A 22,215-nucleotide genomic window follows, 5' to 3' on the forward strand; every position below is an offset into this window, starting at 1 on the left:
ATATAACTATACTTGAGCTTCGTGTTATCAGAAACCATTTTATTTTTCCGTAAGGAGTGACAAAATGGAACCTGTCTGAGACATTTTCCATTTCCATAGGGAAATATTCAACTTCATCAGCAACTTGGCTGACATCTCTATAACTCCAAGGTAACATTTTTCAACTAGAAGAAGCACTTTCTGACAATTACATTAGATAAAACAATATATACAATTTTGATAAGTAAATACATAAATACAGCCATTTGTATATAATAGTACATTTACACTTCAGATAATGTCATGTTTCTTTAGTTTATTAGACGTTTCGTTGTAAATCAGCATTCTGTACATAGATCTGTTTTAATCCCAATAAAGGATCAATTTATTGATTGAATCTCAATGACTCTGGAATCCTCCAAAGTCACCCACTAGGAATATCTATAATAAAATAGTTCTCCAGAAGATCAGGTTTCTGAAAGTTTCTGGCAATGTCTGCTTTGTCCACTTACATTTCAAAAATAGAAATCAAAGGTGATTTTTTAATTTAGATTGGGATTACTGCGATGAAAAATGTTTTGTTCAAATAATTTCCCCGCTATGAACAAACCATATGTCTTATAAAAACAATGTTAAAGAACTTAAAATAGGTGTAAAAAACAAAGATTAACTTTTGGTTCTGAACAATCTTTGACCAAATGCTGCCAAGACTAGTGGGGTAGGGAGACCTTAGGAGCTTCAGATATCGTACTACGTTTCCCAGCATCCCTTGCCATTGTCTGAGGCTGCTGGGAGTTGAAGATAGCAAATCTGGAGGTCCCTCCCTCCAGAACTAAAGAAGCTTTGATGTCGTTATAAAATCCCAGTGGTTCCCTTTGCTGATTCCATCTTTTTTCTTGTTTGCTCAAAAGAATTGAGAAACAGATTCGTGTTGTTTTTTTTTAATCACTTTTAAACATCATGTACATTAAGAAAGAAAAAAAATCAGGGCTCTCATGCTTAAGGATCTTGAACACTGACAGAAATTTTGATGCAGCTCCATGCATAACCAAATGTTACATTGCAAATTGGTTCTACACACACACACACATACACACACACACATGCAGTGGGATAGAGAAGAAGCTGACTTAAAATATATACAGCATTTTTAAAAGATGAATATTTACAGATCTGTCAAAGAACAGGAAACAAAAATTAGAAAGAAGACAATCCTAAGCGTTAATGGACATCTGGAGAAGATGTAAACATTTCTGGGCTTTGGTCGATGTTCGTCGCTGAAGGAGTTGTTTTCCACAGGCAGTGTTGCTCCATAGGCGGTGTTGCCATTATTAGAGCCCATGGTTTGCAGATGTTAAGTCTTAAAATTACTTGGGAGTGATTGTATCTCACAATACCGCAGACTATGACTCAATGCTGTGCTGAACTCCCCTCTCTGAGCGTGCAGCTACCTCTTGTGCTAAGGAAAGCTAACAAACCAGTTAAGGCATGACAATCTATGGTTTAGGATCCTGCATGCAAGGAAACCTACATGGGAAAGGCTCTAACAGGGAGTCAGGCTTTGGGTCAGGGTTCCAGCCATACGTTGTCTCCAAGTGATGCTTTCCATTGTTCCCTTTTTGCTTATCCTTTTTATGCATTTAATACCCTGCAACTACGAAGCCTGCTGAATCCTTGCTGGTCTTTTGATTGCCTTACTACTGGGTTTTTGTGTGTGTGTCTGTGTGTTTTAAAAAAATGAAGCTCTACCCTGAATGCATGGGCTGTCCCTCTTGCACTTTGGTAGTCTCATTTTGGGCCTCTTGGGATTTGCTGTCAATTATGATACGAGCGAAGTGCAGGAAGGGGGTGATATTTGCCTCTTTTTGAGGGGGTGAATTTCCAGCCCAGCCTCTCATTTGTGCGCATGCCTCTCCTGTCAGTGTCATGTCATCATGCTGCCCGAGAACTTTCTGTAAAATGGGAAGTTAACACATATTCCATCTTGATCCCTCACACGATGAAATGATAAGATAGTAGAACTACTGAGAAAGTGGAATACAGTGGTAGAAAAGTGGAAATACAGTGGACTTGAATAAAATAGCATCTGTAGACCAGACTTTCTCAGCCTCAAGTTCTCCAAACTTGTGACAGCAATTTCTTTATAACCAACAAGGATGGCCAAAGAAGACTGATCATTCCCTCCCTCCTCCCTCAAATACCAACTTATTGTAAAGTGTCACTGCTATTTTGTTTTTCCTTCATATCGGAAAAAGAAAGTCTACAAGAGGAAAATGATCAGCAAGCCATTTGGAGAACTCAAGATTTGACATGACCGAAAAAGTTAACAGTGTCTTTAAACTCTCAGTTTACATTGTTAACGTTCTCTTATCTAAGCAGTGGTACACGTGAAATGTTAGGTTCCCTTTTGAATGTGGGTTTAATAAAGGACAATTAAAAAAATCCAGGAGACACTGGACAGGCTAACTATTTGGGACAAGAAGAACAAGTTAAATAATACACTAAACATTTTAATACGTGTTAGTACATGCTCAGTGCAATTTAAAGCTTCTTTGCGGCTTGAATTCTGCTCTTCTGTTTCTAGGCCTTTTGACCTATAAGTGCAATTGATCCTTCTTTATAACTAAAGCAGGCCACAGGGTGACATGATAGCAGTGTTCATTTATCTCAAGGGCTGCCACAAAGAAGAGGGAGTCAAGCTACTCTCCAAAGCACCTGAAGGCAGGAAAAGACCAGGCAAATAAGAAATTCAGAGAAAAGAGTGGAGCAATATAGCATTCGGCTTTCAAAATTATGAAATAAAACATTCATAAAAGGAAAGGAAGTTGTTTTTGGAAGGAGAAGATACTCTTTCATGTTCCTATTCTCCAAAGCACCTGAGGGCAGGACAAGAAGGCATGGATGGAAACTAATGAAGGAGAGAAGCAACCTAGAACTAAGAAGAAATTTTCTGGCAGTTAGAACAATTAATCAGTGGAACAACTTGCCTCCCAGAAGCTGTGAACGCTCCAACACTGGAAGTTTTTAAGAAGAGATTGGACAACCATTTGTCTGAAGTGATATAAGGTTTCCTGAGGAGTGGGACAACAGGTTTCCTGAGCAGGGGGTTTCCTGAGTGGGGAATTGGATTAGAAGACTTCCAAGGTCCCTTCCAATTCTTCTTATTATGAAGAACTTTTAGGCCCTTGAGATCTTGGTTTTGGCCGTATATTATATGCCTTCTGATAGATGACTGCCTGGGACTTGATTTATTTCTTTACTTAGAATACTTAGAGGTGACTTCCTTTGCAAGGATTGTATGAAAACTATGTTAAGCAGTGCATAATGATTGTTTCTGAAACACATTAATTATCTAACAATATGGATTAACAATCTAGTGAGTGACAGCCTTGCTCAATGGTTAAGATAAAAGGATTAAGCAGTTGTCTTTCTGCTTAAAGAGGAGTTTCTATCAAGCAACATCTATCTCTTTTGGCTGGCTGAATTATGTAGTTGCTGCACTTGGGCTTTGTAATTATTTAATTGTTTTTAATTTAATTATGTTATTATATATATTATTATTATGTTATTATATATGCAGTGGTGGGTTGCGCCCAGGTTTGGACTGGTTCTAAAGAACCAGTAGTAAAACCGGTGGGAGGCTCCGCCCACTGACCCGAACATCATTAAAAGTGATCTGCGCATGTGCGCGCGGGCACGATACAAACCGGTAGTAAAGTAGAAGGTAAGTAGAACCCACCCCTGCATATATGGTGTATGCAGGGTGTTTCATAGACTTCTTTGATCATTGCAATCACTGAACACAATAAAAAGACATTCGGAATTCAGGATAGACAACGTTTTTGACTTAGTGAATTCCTGAGACTGTCTGTGGTCTTTCTCACAAAATGGTTGCTTCAGCAGGGGATGGCTTCCCTCTTCACAGAATAGTTGCCATGCTAAACATTGATATGAAGCCCTTACTTCCTAAAAGGTGTTCTTCTGCCTCCTGTCTTCTCCTCAATTGACTAAGCTCTCTCTCTCATGCCTTTATCCATTTACCTTGGCTTCGCCCACTACACCCTAGATCAGGGGTCTGCAAACTTGGCTCTTTTAAGACTTTTAAGCTTTGCTGGCTGAGGAACTCTGGGAGCTGAAGTCCACAAGTCTTAAAAGAGCCAAGTTTGCAGACCCCCTGCCCTAGACAACTAAGCATACGATGGAACAAAATATGGGAGTGTATAGGCTTGTGCTGGGCTCTAAAGCATTCCTAGACATGCGTATATGTCAAGGAGGGTTGGGAACTTAGTAGGTATTAATGAAGGTGTTCTTAGACATCTCCGGTATTCATGAATTATGATTTAATCCAATCATATTGTAAGCCTGTTCAAGAAGATGCTATCAGTCTAATGGAGTAAGATGTCCCAAAAATCGAACAAAGGGTACTTAAAAGAGGTCTTATGGTTCAGGATGCATTCAGTCACTGCGGCTTTCTACTCATCTCAAGGAATTAGTCCTCTTATTCATTCTGATTAAAATCACCACATTAGGTATATGGGAAGGGAAAGAAGTGACTACAGTAGAGAGGATTCAAAGAGTTAGTATAATGTCCTGTTGCCTTCCCTTTGAAACAAGTTGACTGGCAAAGTCTGAGTTGCCATCAATAATTTGGATAGCCAAAGAAGGAAATGTTCAAAGGCTACCCAATCGATGGATAAACAATATCCTTATACTATCCCGGTCAAATGGTTGTCCACTCTATTTTTGAAGATCTCCAGTAATGGAATACTGCAACCCCAGGAGGCCAGCTGTTCCAATGAGTTATTGCTGTCACTGTCAGAACATTTCTCCTTACTTCTAGGTTGGATCACTCTGTAATAAGCTTCTACCACATGTTACTTCTTGTCCTGCCCCTCTGGTGCTTTGGAGAATAAGTCAGTCACCAAACTGAACTTGGGGTCCATAAACATGGTATCTTTTGGCTTTTAAAATACTATGCATTACCACTGTCCATAATGTCAAATGGAGTTTTGTATTGTAAATGAATAAAATACCAGCACGTCTGTCGAATTGTGATGCTTGTCGATTTCAAATGTTACTATTGATAAAGCCATTTGGAAGGGCACAAATGAGAAATAAATAATTTCCTATTTAACTCATGAAGCTTTTAGTTCCCTCCCCCACTCTTCTTTACAGCAGACAGATCTATAATTCCAGTGGGCATTCTTTATAATCAAAAATACACATGAGCTCCTTAAAAAACAAAGTGTTGCAATAAACTGTCCCAAAGATACTTTTTTTCAAGAGGTAAGTGGACTTTCTGGTCCATCCAGTCAGAGCTGAAGAAGCTTCTTGGATGAGAAGTGAAACATCTTCAAAGAAAAACCTAAAACTCCAGTTGCCTCTTGAAAAAAGCACCTTTGGGACAACCATGACCTGGGTGACTGAGAATCTCCATAGATGTTGCAATAAACTATGTTTTTAACAGTGTTCCATTCAGAATTTTGGCTGTGAACTTTCTTATCTTCCAATCCATAATTACACATATTGTTTATTAGCATTTGGTTACATCACAGTAACGTTAATTCCTTCCTTAGTTATGCGGCATTTCTACTGATTTTTTAAACACTATTCCTGCAAATAAAATGGCACCGTTGATTTTCAATTAGTAAACAACATTAAAAGCAAGTACTTCAATTGTTAAAAGGGAAGTAATGACAGCATTTAGCAATTTCCCCCTTTAAACACATGTGAGGTTTCAAACATCTCTTCATCACTAACTTGACATTATTACCAATACCTTTTGACACCTTCGTTTATAGATGGCAAGGAGTAGGTCTTGCATTTGGCAAGGTTGTTACAATGAAGAAAATTATATATTACTACAATCTGGAGAATATTTTAAATTGGGGCAGCCTACCCAACTGGTTAGCCTACCCAACTGTGAAGAGTATGTGATCTCCATGCTTTTAAAAACAGTAGGAAAGAGAGAAAGATGTTTGTATCAACGTATTTTTAAATTCCCTCTTCCACAGGATGGAAAGTAGTGGTAAAGAATATAGGTTCTATTGTCCCTTGCTACACTTCATGGACCAACTCCTTTAAAACTCCTTTAAAAATCTTGTCTAAGATTTCCAAGAGTTTTGATCAGCTGGTCTTGGATGTTATTTACAATGACAGTTAAGAAGGATCCAACCTCAGGTTTCCTATTCTGAAGTCAATCTCTCTCCAATCTTACTGGGGAAAATTAGACATTTCCTTTGGTCTCTGGCACTGTTCCAGCGGTTGTTGGTTTGTCCATACTATTTATAGTTAATCAAAGGAGGTCCAGTTGATTTCAATAGGGCCTACTTTTGCTAAGTGGAAGTAGGGTTTTTAAATGAGGAGATAGGGATCCAAAAGGCTTGTGTTCAAACACTGAAATGGTTCTATATATAAAACAGTACCTTTTAAAACAAATTACTTTTAGCTACAGTCCATTTATTAGTTCAGCTGTTACTCATGTCTGAATTTAGGGGGAAATGGTAGGGTCATCGGAAGGAATGATGCATGGATGGAAATCTGCAAAGATTCATTCTGAATCCTGTCATAGCAAAAACTTTATCCTGACAACTATAAGAGCCGAGGTGGTTAGAGTGCAGTACTGCAGGCTACTTCAGCTGACTGCTAGCTGCAGTTCAGCCGCTCAAATCTCACTGGCTCAAGGCTGACTCTCAGCCTTCCATCCTTCCGAAGTGGGTAAAATGAGGACCCAGATTGTTGGGGGTGATAGGCTGACTCTGTAAACCGCTTAGAGAGGACTGTAAAGCACTGTGAAGCAGTATATAAGTCTAAGTGCTAAGTGCTAACTACACTTTGAGGCTAAATTGGCATCTAATTTGGAATAGAAGTCTATCATGGCACCATTTCAGTTTGCATTTTTTAAAATTAATTTCAGTGAGGATGAATTTTCCTCAGAACCAATGATCCACCATCGCCTTAGAGAAGGGTTCCTTTCTGACTTTCTAATGGGAATGAATTTTTATGGTATGCTTGTTACGCTCATCTTCCTATGCATACACTTGATAGACTAGACAAGACAAATGCCTCTTTTGTTTGTTTGGACTGATATGAAATAACACCATTATGTTAGGACCTGCAGTTTGTAAACCAGAAGTTATAGCTGGGAAGACCAGCCAAACCCAAATTATTATGAAGGTTTTTCCTCCTAGAAGTGAACACCCCATTGTCTGTTTGCTCTCTATTCATATAACAAGAACCAAAGTATTTACATCTCAAAAAGTCTTAACATCTGAGATGCTTCTTGCTGGACATATCATTCCAAATCCTGTGCATTTCCTCAGGGGATATTTGATGTACCGTAATAACACGCCGGTATCTGCACAGGCTGTAGGCCATCTTCCAGTGATTGAAGCCACTGTTTTGGAAAGGATGGATGCCAAGCTTCCGCAGACAGAGTCCCACATACACGTCCTCAAGATGAAGGAGTCTAGTATGGAGGGAAGTTTTGTAAATCATCTCTGCCACATCGGCAGAAAATATATAGCCTGTGCCTGAGCAAAATGGCGGATAGTTGCTGTCAGGATACAAGTCCCTAGGCATGTACCATTTGCTCCGGACATCCCTGATGGGGCCTCCGTTGATGACGTAGCCAGTAAAGTACCTTCGTCTTGGTTTGGTGTTCGGTTTGAGCAACTTGTAAATGAGGTTGTCCATATTTACAAAAATGTCGCTGTCTGTTTTCATGATATACTTGGCTTTTGAACAAAATGTGGCCACCCACTTCATTCCCATTAACGTTTTCAGGGTCAGGTTATGATACGAGTCGATGAAATCTTCCACAATGATGTCGTGAAAAATTTGACTTTCTTGCTCAACCATCTGGTTTAACACAGAGTCTGTGTTTTTCCCCAGAAGAAAAAGAGTGGAAATCTTAATGCCTTTGAAGTTGTTCTCATCTCCCCATGTCTCCCGGATGGCTTGCCGAGCATCAAACTCTTTGTGTGTTGTGCTGATTAGAATAACCAAAAAGGGAGCATTCTTCTCACACTTCTCTGGCTCATTTATGAGAAATTCAAATGAATGAGGGTTTATTGGACGAGTCCTTATGTTCCCAAAGGAAACATTTTTTCGAGCCATTGAGATGCTGTCATAAGTTTTGTGAACAGTGTAAGATGAGGTGTAGGAGGAAGTGGGACGTGTTATGCTTAAGTACCACAAAGCACTTGCCCAACATACAACTGTCAAGACATATAAACACGAGACTTTTGAAGGCATTGTTCCTGAAGCTCTTCTAATCAACAGAATGAACCAATTGTCTTCTTGCCACTTGCTTCACTTGGTCCGACAGAGGCAGCATGTTATTTTTCAGATCTTAAAAGTTTGACACAATAACAGCATGGCATTTGCTCATAGAAATCCTTGAAAAGTTTTTAAGAGGGGTGTGTTTTCTTGTCCATTCTAATGATAGCTTCCATGTCTTGGGGATGAGATGTTATTTCTGAAAAACATAAATAAAAAAGGCTTATTGATGATGGGTTTTGAATAGCCTACCTACAAAGCTGATGTTGTGCCTCGCCCGCCCTCCTCTCCGCAGCCGGGCCCCTCTCATCTCCTGTTATCTCAGCCAGGGACTGAAAGTGCAGACAAACGGCCTGGCATGCCTCCAGCCCCCAGTCCTGACACCATGCCCGGACAGACCGAGCAAATAAACCCCTCCCCCACAGTATGTGAACATGAGGAGCCTGAAGCCAGTCACAAGCTGGAATTGCCGGCAGTTGGAGGGTGGACGGATCCACGCTTCCGGAGAATGGAGAGGCGACGTCAGCAAAAGGAAGGGAGGGGCAGGCCTGGATAAGTGCTGAGTCATGGAGCCACACCCCATGGCCTATATAAAGGATCTGCTTTCTGGCATTCTTTGAGTCAGGCAAAGTCTAATTTGGATTGCTGAAGTCACATCTTGGACTCCTGCCTGCCCTGAGAACTCTGACAGAACTTTGGCAAAGCTGCAGAGGCTTTGTGGCCACGCTTGATACAGACTTCCCCAACCCGACCATCAGAGGAGGAGTGGGACACGACAGCTGATGTGAAATGCTAAATTATAACCATCCCATTTTGTGCAGAACATAGTTAATAAACAAAGTAATACAAATGCTTAACTACTTTAAGAAATATAGTATTGGTCTCCAATACTTGTCTGAATGATAGTAAACAGCTCAGGGGTGGAATCCTATTGGTTTAATAACCGGTTCACTGAGCACGCGCTTTGCTCACACACAGGCTAGATGCGTGCTGTGTGTGCATGTACCATTTGCAGAAAACTGAACTTCCGTGTTGCTGAGAGCAAGGAAAACAGCTGGGAAGTGGCAATCCACTCTGCTGCCCCGATCAGCTGGGCTTTGGAAGCAGAAATATAAGTGAGTATAACGCTGGGGCAGGTGGGCGGGCCCACTTCAAAGAATGAGAGAACCAGTTCGCTCACATCTGAAAGTTGGAGCTAACGGTTCACCCGAACCGCTCCGAACCGGTAGAAACCCACCACTGAAACAGCTCCAAATCATTCCTCCTTCAGCAAACCTTAAATATCCATCCCAAAATTGATATTCAAGTTGGTTTGGTTTGGGGCAAAGTCCTAGCATGAACTGAGTCACATGAACCACCATCTTATAAAAGGAATGGGAGAGCACAGACTTGTTGGACCTAACAGATATTTAAGAGCAGTCTTATAGCCATTAATTTGACAGTAACTGTAGTTGAACTCCAGGGCCTGGGAATAAGATTGCACTGTTAATTATTTAAGGTACTTCTCTGTTGTAATTTCTCAGACAACTCTAAGAAGCTTAGAGGAAAACATATATAGTACCACATACTATAAAAATCAAGAAAACAATTTAATACAAATAATTTATATTGATATAAATATCACTTATATTTATAGATGCTTTTATTTGCATGTATTCTGAGTCTATAATAAAGTACTTACTATCACTCTACAAAGAATAATACGTTAAGATCTGACGATCTTGAGTTTAAAAAGAGACAAGTTTGACCAGACCTTGCAGGTTTGGATAAAGAAATAAGCATATATTAACAAATAATAATAATAATAATAATAATAATAATAATAATAATAATAATAATAATAATAATAATAATAATAATAATAATAATATACTTTTTCCTATTGCAATTAGAGAATATGAAACAGTGGTAAATTTTAGAGGTTATAAAATTTATGGAATGAGGATGGAATGTAGAATTCACTTATAGACCAAAAAGACCATGATTTCAAGAATACATAAGCAATTAGCAGGACTGAGCTTTATACACCTATAACAAAATGTAGTAATATTTAGGGTTACACAATTGACTTTGTTATCTAAAGGCCAGCATTTAGGATGATGAGGGCAGGTGGTGACAGAGGTGGAGTCTCTTTATCTGAATGCTGGTTATAATTGGCTGCTCCATTTTGGTTTAATTATTTTTTAATTAATTATTTTTAATTAATTATTTTAATTATTGAAAATATTTACAGACCCTTCACATCCTGGACATAAACTGTTTCAATTCCTACCCTCAAAACGACGCTATAGAGCACTGCACACCAGAACAACTAGACACAAGAACAGTTTTTTCCCGAAGGCCATCACTCTGCTAAACAAATAATTCCCTCAACACTGTCAAACTATTTACTGAATCTGCACTACTATTAATCTTCTCATCGTTCCCATCACCAATCTCTTTCCACTTATGACTGTATGACTGTAACTTTTTTTGCTTATCATTAAGTGTTAAATTATACCCTATGACCATCATTTGTGTTGTAAATGTTGTACCTTGATGAACGTATCTTTTATTTTATGTACACTGAGAGCATATGCACCAAGACAAATTCCTTGTGTGTCTAATCACACTTGGCCAATAAAAAATTCTATTCTATTCTATTCTATTCTATTCTATTCTATTCTATTCTATTCTATTCTATTCATTGCTGGATTAAGTGGTTTTCCTATTGTTGTCAGCATTCTGTCAATTTTTTCAAAATGATGAAATTATTATCTTAGCCTGTATTGTTTTTGGCTTGGTGACACAATGCACAGTTCTGGTAAGATCAAAAAAGGGCATGATTAAATGTTTAGCCGCAATCCCTAGACAGGTAGTCCTTGTTTAGTGACTGCAACTGGGACCGGCACTTCAGACATTAAATGGTTGCAAAGTGAAAAATCACATCACAACTGTACCTAGGATTTTACTTCAGCTTTCCATTGCTCTTACAGCTCAGAAGATGCAACCCCAAACAGTTGGGTGAGTCCATATGGCAGGGAAGGTTTACAGATTTCAACTCATGAAGAATCCGAGTAAACAGGAAACCTTATAGGCCAGAGGGGTCAAACACAGGCCAAAGGCATCATGCGCTGACCAAGCCCATGCCCAGTTTAGCAAAGGGGGGAGGGAGTTGCAATATGTCACATGACAACTCGAGTTTGACACCCCTGTTATAGGCTTTTCCCCTCCATCCCACCCCTTTGTAATGTTCATACTAGTGGTGTATTTACATTCAGAGGAGAGAAAGGGCTTGCAAGAGAGCAACCAGGCATCCCATGGAGAATAGACATTGAAGGAAATGCCCTAGACTGACTGCCTAAACTGATTAGGGTGTTTTTCAGTTTTAGTCAATTTTAGCTAAGAGCTGGCAGCGCATTCTAATCATCTAAAGTCCCAGAGCTGAGTTTTGTTAACTTGCAGTTAGCACTGTTTAGGGATGCACTACAGCAGGGCTGTCAAATTTGATTTCATTGAGGGGCGCATCAGGTTTGTATTTGACCTTGGGGGCCCGAGGTGGGCATGGCCAGATCGACATCACTCGTGTTAGGGGGCTCTGTGGTGGCCCGAGCACTCTGCCAGCAAAAACAGGCTCCCGAGCTCCGTTTTCGGCTGCAATGAGTTCCTGCAACCCTCTGCCAGAAAAAACAGACCTCCCGAGCTCCAATTTTGGCTGAAAAGGCCTCCTGCAACCCTCTGCCAGCGAACATGGAGCTCGGGAGCTCCATTTGCCCTGGCAGAGGCACTGTGGGCCAGTTCTTTGCTGTTTCCAGGGTGGCCCCATGGATCAGATCTAAGCACCCGGTCGGCCAGATCCAGCCCCCGGGCTTGAGTTTGACACCCCTGCACTACAGAGAAAAGCAGCTCAGGAGGAGTTAGCTTGTTTAGGCAAACTCTCTACTCTGCTGGAGGGCAGGAGAGAACTAAAGGAGCCAGGCACAGGACAATACCTACTAACTGAATGCAAAGAGGAACATATGTCTGAGAGATTGGCCAAGAATTGGACACAACTTAATGAATATCATCATCATCATCATTGCTGCAAAGGTTGTAACTGGGGATTGGTCACAAAGTTACTTCTTCATTACTGTTGTAACTGTGAACAGCTGCTATCTGAGGCAGCTGCTAAACAAGGACTACGTGTAAAGAAGAAACTCATCTGCCATCCTTAGTGTACATGGGATGGTAAGATTTATCTTTCTTTCCTAAAAAATATCCCTAGTATGTCATAAAGTTGGCTACTTCCAGATGTCTCTGTAATTCCAAGACAGAACGGTTCATGCCAGGGAATGCTGTCAAAATGTACAGAGGTTGTACAGTTAAAAAGCTCATTTGCCTTCAGAGATTTCATGCCACAACCCAGTAGCATCTCGGAGGATCAATAATCTTCGTGGGTCCTGTTTCATATGAAAACAGCCATCGAAAACTTTCAGAATTCACATTTCTGGTAAAACACAAATGGCAATTGCCATAGGAGGGCTCCAGACCAAAAAGCTGTTCTTTGTAGTTGATGCTGCAAAAATGAAACAGGAGGTGCTTTACTTCAAAGAGCCGTGCGGTAATTGTTCAAGCACTCTTTGTACAGAAACAGACCTACACATATGTCATATCTTAAAATCCACCTTCGTTCTTTATTCACAAAGGTATTTGTTGAAAATAGCATCCCTCGGTAAGAAAAGAAAACAAGAAAATGCTAAGTGTTGTAAGAAAAACCTTATTGCCATTAAGATGATTTTTTTTAGTTTTTTTAAAAAAAATATGACTTTACGAATGCTGCTTTTCTAATTTACATTGTCAAAGTCCAACGGAACCTAGCCATGGTGATCATTTTGTGAAATCAGAGGAATGATTATTAGCAATAGCACTTAGATTTATATACCGCTTCACAGTGCTTTACAGCCCTCTCTAAGAGGTTTACAGAGTCAGCCTACTGCCCCCAACAATCTGGGTCCTCATTTTACCCACCTCGGAAGGATGGAAGGCTGAATCAACCTTGAGTCTGGTGAGATTCGATCTGCCAAATTGCAGGCAGCCGGCAGTCAGCAGAAGTAGCCTGCAGTACTGCATTCTAACCACTGTGCCACCGCAGCTCTTGGGATACTTCTTTTAAGTCCCAAAGGTGCTTTTTCAGGAGGCAGCTGCACTTTCTTGTTTTTTCTTTGAAGAAATTTTGCTTCTCATACAAGAAGCTGAAGAAGAAAAACTAAGAAAGTCCAGTTGTCTCCTGAAAAAGCATCTTTGTGACAACTATGGCCTAGATCAGGGGTCTCCAACCTTGGTCCCTTTAAGACTTGTGGACTTCAACTGCCAGAGTTCCTCTGGGACTCTGGGAGTTGAAGTCTACAAGTCTTAAAGGGACCAAGGTTGGAGACCCCTGACCTAGATGACTGAGAATCACCATAGACTTTTAGCTACTTATTTTAAGTTACAATGCTTTAACTTTTCAGCTGCTGTTAAATTACAACTTTTGATAGCTTTTGGTTTTAGTTACCAACCAGCCAGCATGGCCAGTCTTAGGAACTTTAGCACTAGTTCAATAAGCAGTTCTGGAAAAATACAGGTTCCCCAATCCTGCTTTAATCGGATTGGGGAAAATACCACACAGACACACACACCATGATCATGTAATTGTTGTTTCAAATGCTGTTATTGAGAATTAGGGTTGTTGACAGAAATCTGTGAAATTGCTTAGACTCCACCACCATTATCCCCATTACATTAAGCCTTCAGCATAAGTTTAAACCAGGGGTCTCTAACCTTGGTCCCTTTAAGACTTGTGGACTTCAACTCCCAGAGTTGACAAAACAGGCTGATGTTAAATATGAACTAGACAAAAGTAATGTTAAACTGCACATAAACAATTGACAGAGGGAAAAAATGTATTGTTTTTATCAACACTAAAGATAAACAACGCATGGGAGAAGTGTAAGAGGAGATTACCAGTGGAAAAAGCTATGACAAATTTAGATTAATGCATGAGGGGTCCAACGCCAACAGATATCAGAATGGTCTTTTCAGTAGTAAAACTACTGTCAAACTAAAAACTAAAAGTCACAGTCAAACTACTACTAGAAGTAGTTTGACTGTAACTTTTTGTTGCTTGACTGTAACTTTTTGTTGCTATCATTAAGGGTTAAATTGCAACCTATGACCATCATTTGTGTTGTAAATGTTGTACCTTAGATGAAGGTATTTTTTTCTTTTTCTTTTCTTTTATGTACACTGAGAGCATATGCACCAAAGACAAATTCCTTGTGTGTCCAATCACACTTGACCAATAAAAAATTCTATTCTATTCTATTCTATTCTATTCTATTCTATTCTATTCTATTCTATTCTATTCTATTCTATTCTATTCTATTCTAATAGCAATAGCACTTAGACTTATATACCACTTCATAGTGCTTTTACACCCCTCTCTAAGCGGTTTACAGAGCCAGCATATTTTATTTATTTATTTATTATTTTTATTTTATTTGTTTGTCAAGCATATATAAGATAACAGATAAAAGTATAAACATGATTATGAATACATGAAATGGATAAGAATAAAAAGGGACATTAGGACAGGGATGGTAGGCACATTGGTGCGCTTAAGCACGCCCCTTACAGACCTCTTAAGTATGGGGTGAAGTCAACAGTGACAGTCTAAGGTTAAAGTTTTGGGGGTTTGGGGAAGAAACCACAGAGTCAGGTAGTGCATTCCGGGCATTGACCACTCATATTTTCTGCAATGGAGTTTGGAGCTGGTTATACCTTAAGTTTGTATCTATTGTGTGCTCGTGTATTATTGCCCCCAACAATATGGATCCCCATTTTACCCACCTCGGAAGGATGGAAGGCTGAGTCAACCTTGAGCCGGTGAGATTTGAACTGCCAAACTGCAGCTAGTAGTCAGCTGAAGTAGCCTGCAGTGCTGCACTCTAACCAGTGCGCCACCTCGGCTCTATTAGTAAAGAATAACTGTGAAAACTGGGTTATTTTAAAGAGTGAGAAAGAGAAACGGGTATGACCGAATTATGAATTTGGAAACAGTTACTATGAGGATCCTGGACTGGAAAAAGAGACCATTAACCAATCCTGAACAAAGCAAAGACTGGTTGTTCACAATCAACCAGCAGAAATTCACATTCTTTGGGCCCATGTAAGCTGACTATGGAGTCTAAAATGCATTATGACCAGCAAGGTTGAAGGAAGCAAAAGAGGAGGAAGATGAGAGGGACAGGATTAAGATTACTGGAATAGCCTCAAAACAACAGTGATTTTTTTTTTACTAAAAACAGATCAAAGTGGCAAGCATTTGCCAAACCTCATTAGTGAGAGGGCAACCTGAGTAGGTGGAGCCTAACTGACTTCCAAGATCAGTCGTGGAGAACTAAGCTTTAATGCAGAACTAATATGGTCCTCTGAATGTAGATGAATGCCAAGGTCCTGCATCACTCAGCATTAGCCATGCTGGCAAGGCAGTTGGGAGGGGTTTAATTAGGAACACCTGAACGCCTGCCTGATCCCTGCTCATCTTAATGGCTTTGCCATTGAGATCTGCAGCAGAAAACATACTGTAGATATAGCCTTTTAATGAAACCATCTTTTAGCAAAAATCTCAAGCAGGAAAGGAGGCACAGCAAGAATAATAGAGAGAAGCACTTTACACGTTATGTGCTGGTTAGTGCTGGTTCTTCAGAGTTTTGGGTGGGAGTCTTTCCTGGAGAAGGCCAAGAGAAGAACCTGAGCTCTTCTGCATACAAAACATGTACTTTGCCATTTCTTCACCTTTATTATACAAAATTGTATATTTAATACTGTATGTGCCGTCCCAGAAGCATCAACCTTTTCCTTTCCCCTTTTCGCAGCCTCCTTGAAGTATTCTTAGAATTTCCCCGGATTCGGTGTTGTATGTTAGGTCATCCATGATTACGTCAATCCCAATTGGTTACAGCGCTAATATGTAAATTGCCTCCCAGAGGGCTTACACAGTGATGCAAATTACACATTTCACCTTCAGTTACCATAGCCACTGAGATTCGTTTTCTTTGGTGAGCTCACCCAGTGCAACCTTTCCCCTTCTTATCTCTGTTAAATATAATAAAAACTTGGAGAGGCAAACACAAAAGGCCACTTCTGTGTTCTCTGAGCTCTTTTCTTTGCAGGCAAGAACTCTTTCAACGCCCATTAGCAAACACTCGTCTTCCCAATAACTCTGTTGACAATATTTGCCACTAGTCACTTCAATTATCTCACAGTAATAAGTCAGCCTTTCAGAGACTGGGTTTCTCTCTGCTGCAGGTCTAAACCCTTTGATGTTCCGAAAGATGAGAATGGATGTGGCAGGCTGGGGGGCTTTGATTTTCTGAAGGGGTGATTATGGCCTTTATGATATAGAAGTCTTTGCCACAGCCAGATTTTCAATAAAGGAACGACCGGAGAAATCCTGAAACTAATATCAAGGGCAAGGATAGCTGAAATATTACCTAAACTGTATGGGGAAAAGGGACGGATGCACTTATTAAACCGGATCATGACATATAAACTAGAGATAAATCCTTCCAAATGTTGGCATTAAAAGGACAAACGTACTTGGGAGAGTCCTGAGGATCACAGACCAATGTATCTCCTTAGAATTCTTGTGGGACAAATCAGGAGTTGTGTTTGACCTCGCGGGTCCGGTGTAGGTGTGACCAACTTGATGTCACTTGTGTTGGGGGCACCTGTGATGGCCTAGTGTTAAGGCAGGACTTCCCTTAGACCCTCCCTCCCTCTCATTATAATCTCTTTCCTTCCTTCCTCTCTTCCTCCCTCCCTCCCTCCCTCCTCTTCTTTTTCCTTCCCTCTTCATTCTCCTTTCTTCTTCCTTCCCCTCTTTCTTTATTTTTCCTTCCTTGCTCTCTTCCCATCTTCCCTTCTTCTTTTTTGTCTTTCCTCTTTCCATTTCTCCTTTCCTGTCCCTTATTGTATGCTTAAATGCAAAAGGGGAAACATTTCTTTTTTTTTTTATTCAAAAAGTTTTACAGAAAATTTTCCCCACCCTTTCCCCCCAGCCCCCCTCCCTTCACTAATACCCTCCCCCCTCTCACCTGGCTTCCCTGAACAAGCACAAGGTATAGTTAAAAATAAGACAAACATATGCTAAGAAAATTTTCTCCCAAAACTATTATACCAATTTTCCTTCTCTAGCTCTGACTTCCTCCTAACATAACCAAAATCCTTCAAAAAAAATAAAAAATAAAAATAAAAATTAAGAATTAACAATAGTAAAATATATAAATCAATAGAACAAATTAATCCTAAAGTATTTAAAACCAACTAAAGCATAAAAATCCAATCCAATTCAAAAAAATATGTCCCTTATAACTTCTATAACCATATAATTTCCCCCCCCCCATGTCTTTCTTACATAAGATCTTTTGAAAATATTCTATTTAAAATTTAGTGCAACACCTTATAAAATTTCAATACAGAAAATTACAATATCTATTCAACTTTAGTCCTTCCTCATCAAAATCCAGTATAGATCCAAATATCTAGTCTTTTATGATAGATATAAAACATATAATCAACCCATTTCTTCCAGATTCCTCACAAATTGTCTTTCCGGGACACTAATATTTTTGTCTATTAATATTTTAAAAAACCTTGTTTCAAGAATAATACTTTTGTCTCTTGCCATTTTTTTTGGTGCATTAATCTCTGTCTTTCCTTCATTACTCCTTTTAAAAAGTCAAACACAATATTTCCTAGTAATTCCTTATGTCCAAGAATCCAAAAATTACTGCCGTATATTCCATCAGTCCAAAAAGAGAACTCTTGGGAAACATTAAGCTTGTGAGTCTTTTCCATTTGAGGGACAATCTCCTGTAGCACAAATTCAGGCAGTTCATCCAAACTATTTAAAGAAAACTTCTTTACATCACCTTGTTTCTTCACGATCAAATCTTCATATTTATCCACTTTTATTTGTATCTCCTGCATTCCATTTTCCGAATGATTGCACTGGTTAATTTGCTCCAAGCTCTCATCCAAAACGTCCCCATTTTTTATCAATTCATATTTTTGAATAATTAAATACATACTTTCTGTGTAGTCCTGTATAAAGTCACAAATCCATTCTTCTGAAAGAACCTCCATGACAAAGTTCCTGCTGAGAATCCCCTTGTAAAGTACTTAAACAACGTAATATAATCCAACAGTCCACAGTCAAACACAATAAGATAAAATCTCCATTCAGTTTCGATTCAACAGCAAAGCTCCCTTTGATGTATCGCTCTGCTTTCAGTTTCTCTAAAACAAAACTGAAGGGGGGACAGAAATTTCTCTTTTTTTTTTTAAAAAAAGGTAGAAGTCAGAAAATCAAAAATACTTGCAAACCAATAATTGTTCACTCACGCTTGTTCCGCCTGCTTTTAGTAACCACAAAAAGAAATCAATTACTAGCAGAAGTGGACACCTTCCTCTTTTCCTGCTTTTTCAGGAGCGCAGTGAATACTGGAGGTTGGGGGAGGGGTTCAAGGGGATTCGACCTTTCAGGACTTTGCATTACAAAAACAAAGCCCCTAGGGGAATCTACCACAGTTCCCCCCCCCTGCTCTTTCTCTCTCTTTCAACCAGAGAGAGAAATTAAGCCGGGATCAGTTGTTAGTCCGGCTTTTACCATATTCAATGCGGAGTGCCATAAATTAGCACCCAGCGAGAAAGGTGGCGCCACCCAGAAGCCCAAGGGGAAACATTTCTTGTTTTGTTTTGAGTTTGTTTTGCTAGCCCTTTGCCAGCAAAAACAGACCCTGGGAGGGATTGCACACAGCCCCGGGCCCCATTTTCAGCTGTAACGGCCCCCTGCAGCCCTCTGCCAGAGAAAATGAATCGGGGGTGGGTGGCCTTCCTAAACTCCATTTTTTCTGGCAGAGACACCGTGGACCGGTCCTTTGCTGTTTCCAGGGTGTCCTTGCAAGCCAGATCTAAGGACCCATGGGCCGAATCTGGCCTGTGGGCCTTGAAGAAACCTTTGCTTTAGGCATATCTAAGGATCTACCTGGATAACATGGCAGCTACCAGTTGAGGCCTCTCCATAAAGTAGGAAATTGTAGATTTTATTGTTACCAAATATATTTCCTTATCCATATTGAACATCACTGCAGGAAAATGACCAATGTAGTGATCCAGGAGAAGATTTGAGTTTTGAACCTGCTTTTTCTGCTATATACTTGGAGAGGACACAGAGCATGAGAAAGGCTGTATGACTCCTTCAAGTCCAGCTGGTGATTCCCTGGAAGTGTCATGCATTTAACTTCATAACAACATAGAAATGCTTTACCATTGCCTTTTTATATGATTTTTTCCCCTTCATTTTTGCTGTTGTGGCCATAATCTTAGGATTGCTTGGTGGTTTTCCAACCCAGCAGGTCTAATCTTACTTAGATTTTTTTTCAGATCCTCCAAGGTTAGTTCAGTGACCTTGTTAGGACCACAGTTCATCTAGCATTAACCACAAGCTGTGAATCTTGGAACTGGCTAGCACACAGTTACACACTTTTGGAATGTTTTGAGTGAATTTGAGGTGGAAAGCTTTCACATTTAAAGATGTTGGGAGCCACATGAGTACTTGCTACACAAGCAAAATCAGCTAGATTGAATCTGAGGATGTGGAATAAAATTCATAATAATGCAATGCACTATTATCAATCAATTTGCTTATTGTTGCAAATATTATTGAGGGGGGATCTGCTGCTTGGATAACAGTCTATCCTCCATATTAATCTACCCAAGCCTTGTGATCTGAAGAGGACACTCCAGCTTTGAAACAACATGGGAAGTGGCAGTTACTGGTTATAAATCTGCTTGATTGGCGTAGATCGTGATACCAGGGGCCACTTTCGTCAGTGGGAGAGGTCACTGTACTTCATTGGGAAGCTACCGCCCACCTTAAGCTGGGCAGCCCCAGCCAGTAAGGTGCTGCCCTGCCATGGTCTGTTAACCTCAGAGGTTGCGTGCGGTTTAGGGTCAAGCAGATCGACAAGCAGATCGATAACTTTGCACCATGCAACAAACATAAGAAAACTTTAGCCCTAAAGTTGGGCACCTGGAATGTTCGGACAATGACCCCTGGCCTCTCTGATGATTTACAAGAGACAGATGACGTACGTAAGACAGCTGCCATTGACATGGAGTTGAACAGACTGCAGATTGGGAGCCACATGAGTACACATGAATTGCCCTTCAAGAGACAAGACTGTTAGACTTGGGGTCTGTTAAGGAGAGAAACTTCTCGTTCTTCTGGCAGGGAAACCATCAAACGAGTCTAGGGAATATGGGGTTGGCTTTGCGGTCAGAAACACCCTACTAGGATCCATTACTCTACTTGCTGCAGGAAATGAAACTATTCTGTCCTTGCAGCTCCACTCATCAGCAGGGCTGGTTACTCTTAGTAGCGCATATGCATCAACATTATCATCTTCAGTAGAATCCAAAGACAAATTCTACAACGATCTGGTTGCTACCATCAAGAAAATCCCTGAAAAAGAACCACTGTTTATCCTTGGCGATTTTAATGCCAGAGTCAGAACTGATTATAGTTCTTGGACCACTTGTTTAGGTCTGTTCGGCCTAGGAAGATGAACGAGAATGGCTAAAGCCTGCTGGAGTTTTGCTGCTACTATGGTCTTCGTGTTAGCAATACATACTTTAAAACAAAGCCTCAACACAGTGTCTTGGAGACATCCAAGATCGAAGCATTGGCACCAGCTCGACCTGATTCTTACCAGGCGTGTCAACCTCCCCAATATTACAATCACACACAGCTATCATGGTGCTGATTGCGATACAGACCACTCCTTGGTGTGCAGCAGAATTAAACTGCAAACAAAGAGATTACATCACTCAAAGAAGGAAGGAAGACCACGAATTGACATCAACAAGACCTGCAATCAGGGCAAAGTGGAGGAATTTGCACAAGCACTCAAGGAAATTCTCCCAGGCCCAGCTGAAGTAAATACATCTGAACAATGGGAATATTTCAAGAATGCTGTTTATAACACTGCCTTGTCAGTATTTGGTAAGGAGACCAGAAAGACAGCAGATTGGTTTGAAGCCCATTCGGAGGGGTTAATGCCAGCCATCGAGGAAAAAAGGAGAGCTCTAATTGCATATAAAGCCTATTCCAGTGAGCGCAACCTACAGGTTCTGCAAGCTGCTTGTACCAAAGTCCAAAAGACCGCCAGGAAATGTGCTAACGATTATTGGCTGCAGCTTTGTTCTCAGATCCAGATAGCAGCTGACACAGGCAACATCAAGGGGATGTATGATGGCATCAAACAGGCCTAAGGTCCAACACAGAAGAAATCTGCCCTTCTGAAGTCTGCTACAGGTGAGGTTATCCAGGACTGAGCACAGCAGATGGCACGCTGGGTGCAGCACTACTCTGAGTTATATTCCAGAGAAAGTTTGGTAACTGAAGATGCATTAAATAACATCGAATGCCTGCCTGTCTTGGAGGAGATTGAAAGTGAACCAACTTTAGAAGAACTAAATGCGGCCCTAGACTCCTTTGCCTCTGGCAAGGCATCTGGGAAATATAACATCCCAGCCGAAGTTCTGAAGTGCTGCAAAGAGAACATCCCCACTGAACTGCATGAAATCTTCTGTCTTTGTTGGAGGGAAGGTGGAGTACCACAAGACATGAAGGATGCAAATATCGTCACACTGTACAAGAACAAAGGTGACAGGGGTGACTGTAACAACTACCGTGGCATCTCTCTTCTTAGTGTTGTAGGGAATCTGCTTGCCCGTGTCACACTGAAGAGGCTCCAGGTGCTTGCAGAGAGAGTCTATCCAGAATCACAGTGTGGCTTTCGAGCCAACAGGTCCACGACTGACATGGTATTTTCCCTTAGACAATTGCAGGAGAAATGCAGGGAACAAAGACAGCCACTTTTCGTAGCCTTC

General features: G+C 40.4%; 1 protein-coding gene across 2 annotated transcripts in view; it reads right to left on the reverse strand.

The window, feature by feature from the left end:
* Positions 1-4,172: 4,172 nt before the first annotated feature.
* B3GALT1 (beta-1,3-galactosyltransferase 1) overlaps positions 4,173-22,215 on the reverse strand; it is a 460,687-nt gene continuing 442,644 nt past the window's right edge. For both annotated transcript variants that reach the window (XM_058191300.1, XM_058191308.1), the window contains one exon: positions 4,173-8,458. In XM_058191300.1, coding sequence (XP_058047283.1) covers positions 7,243-8,235 — 993 coding nt within the window. In that variant the 5' untranslated portion in view covers positions 8,236-8,458 and the 3' untranslated portion in view covers positions 4,173-7,242. The remainder of the gene's footprint in view (positions 8,459-22,215) is intronic.

Source organism: Ahaetulla prasina, chromosome 1, assembly GCF_028640845.1.
Source record: "Ahaetulla prasina isolate Xishuangbanna chromosome 1, ASM2864084v1, whole genome shotgun sequence".
In the NCBI taxonomy this organism is placed as follows: Eukaryota; Metazoa; Chordata; class Lepidosauria; order Squamata; family Colubridae; genus Ahaetulla; species Ahaetulla prasina.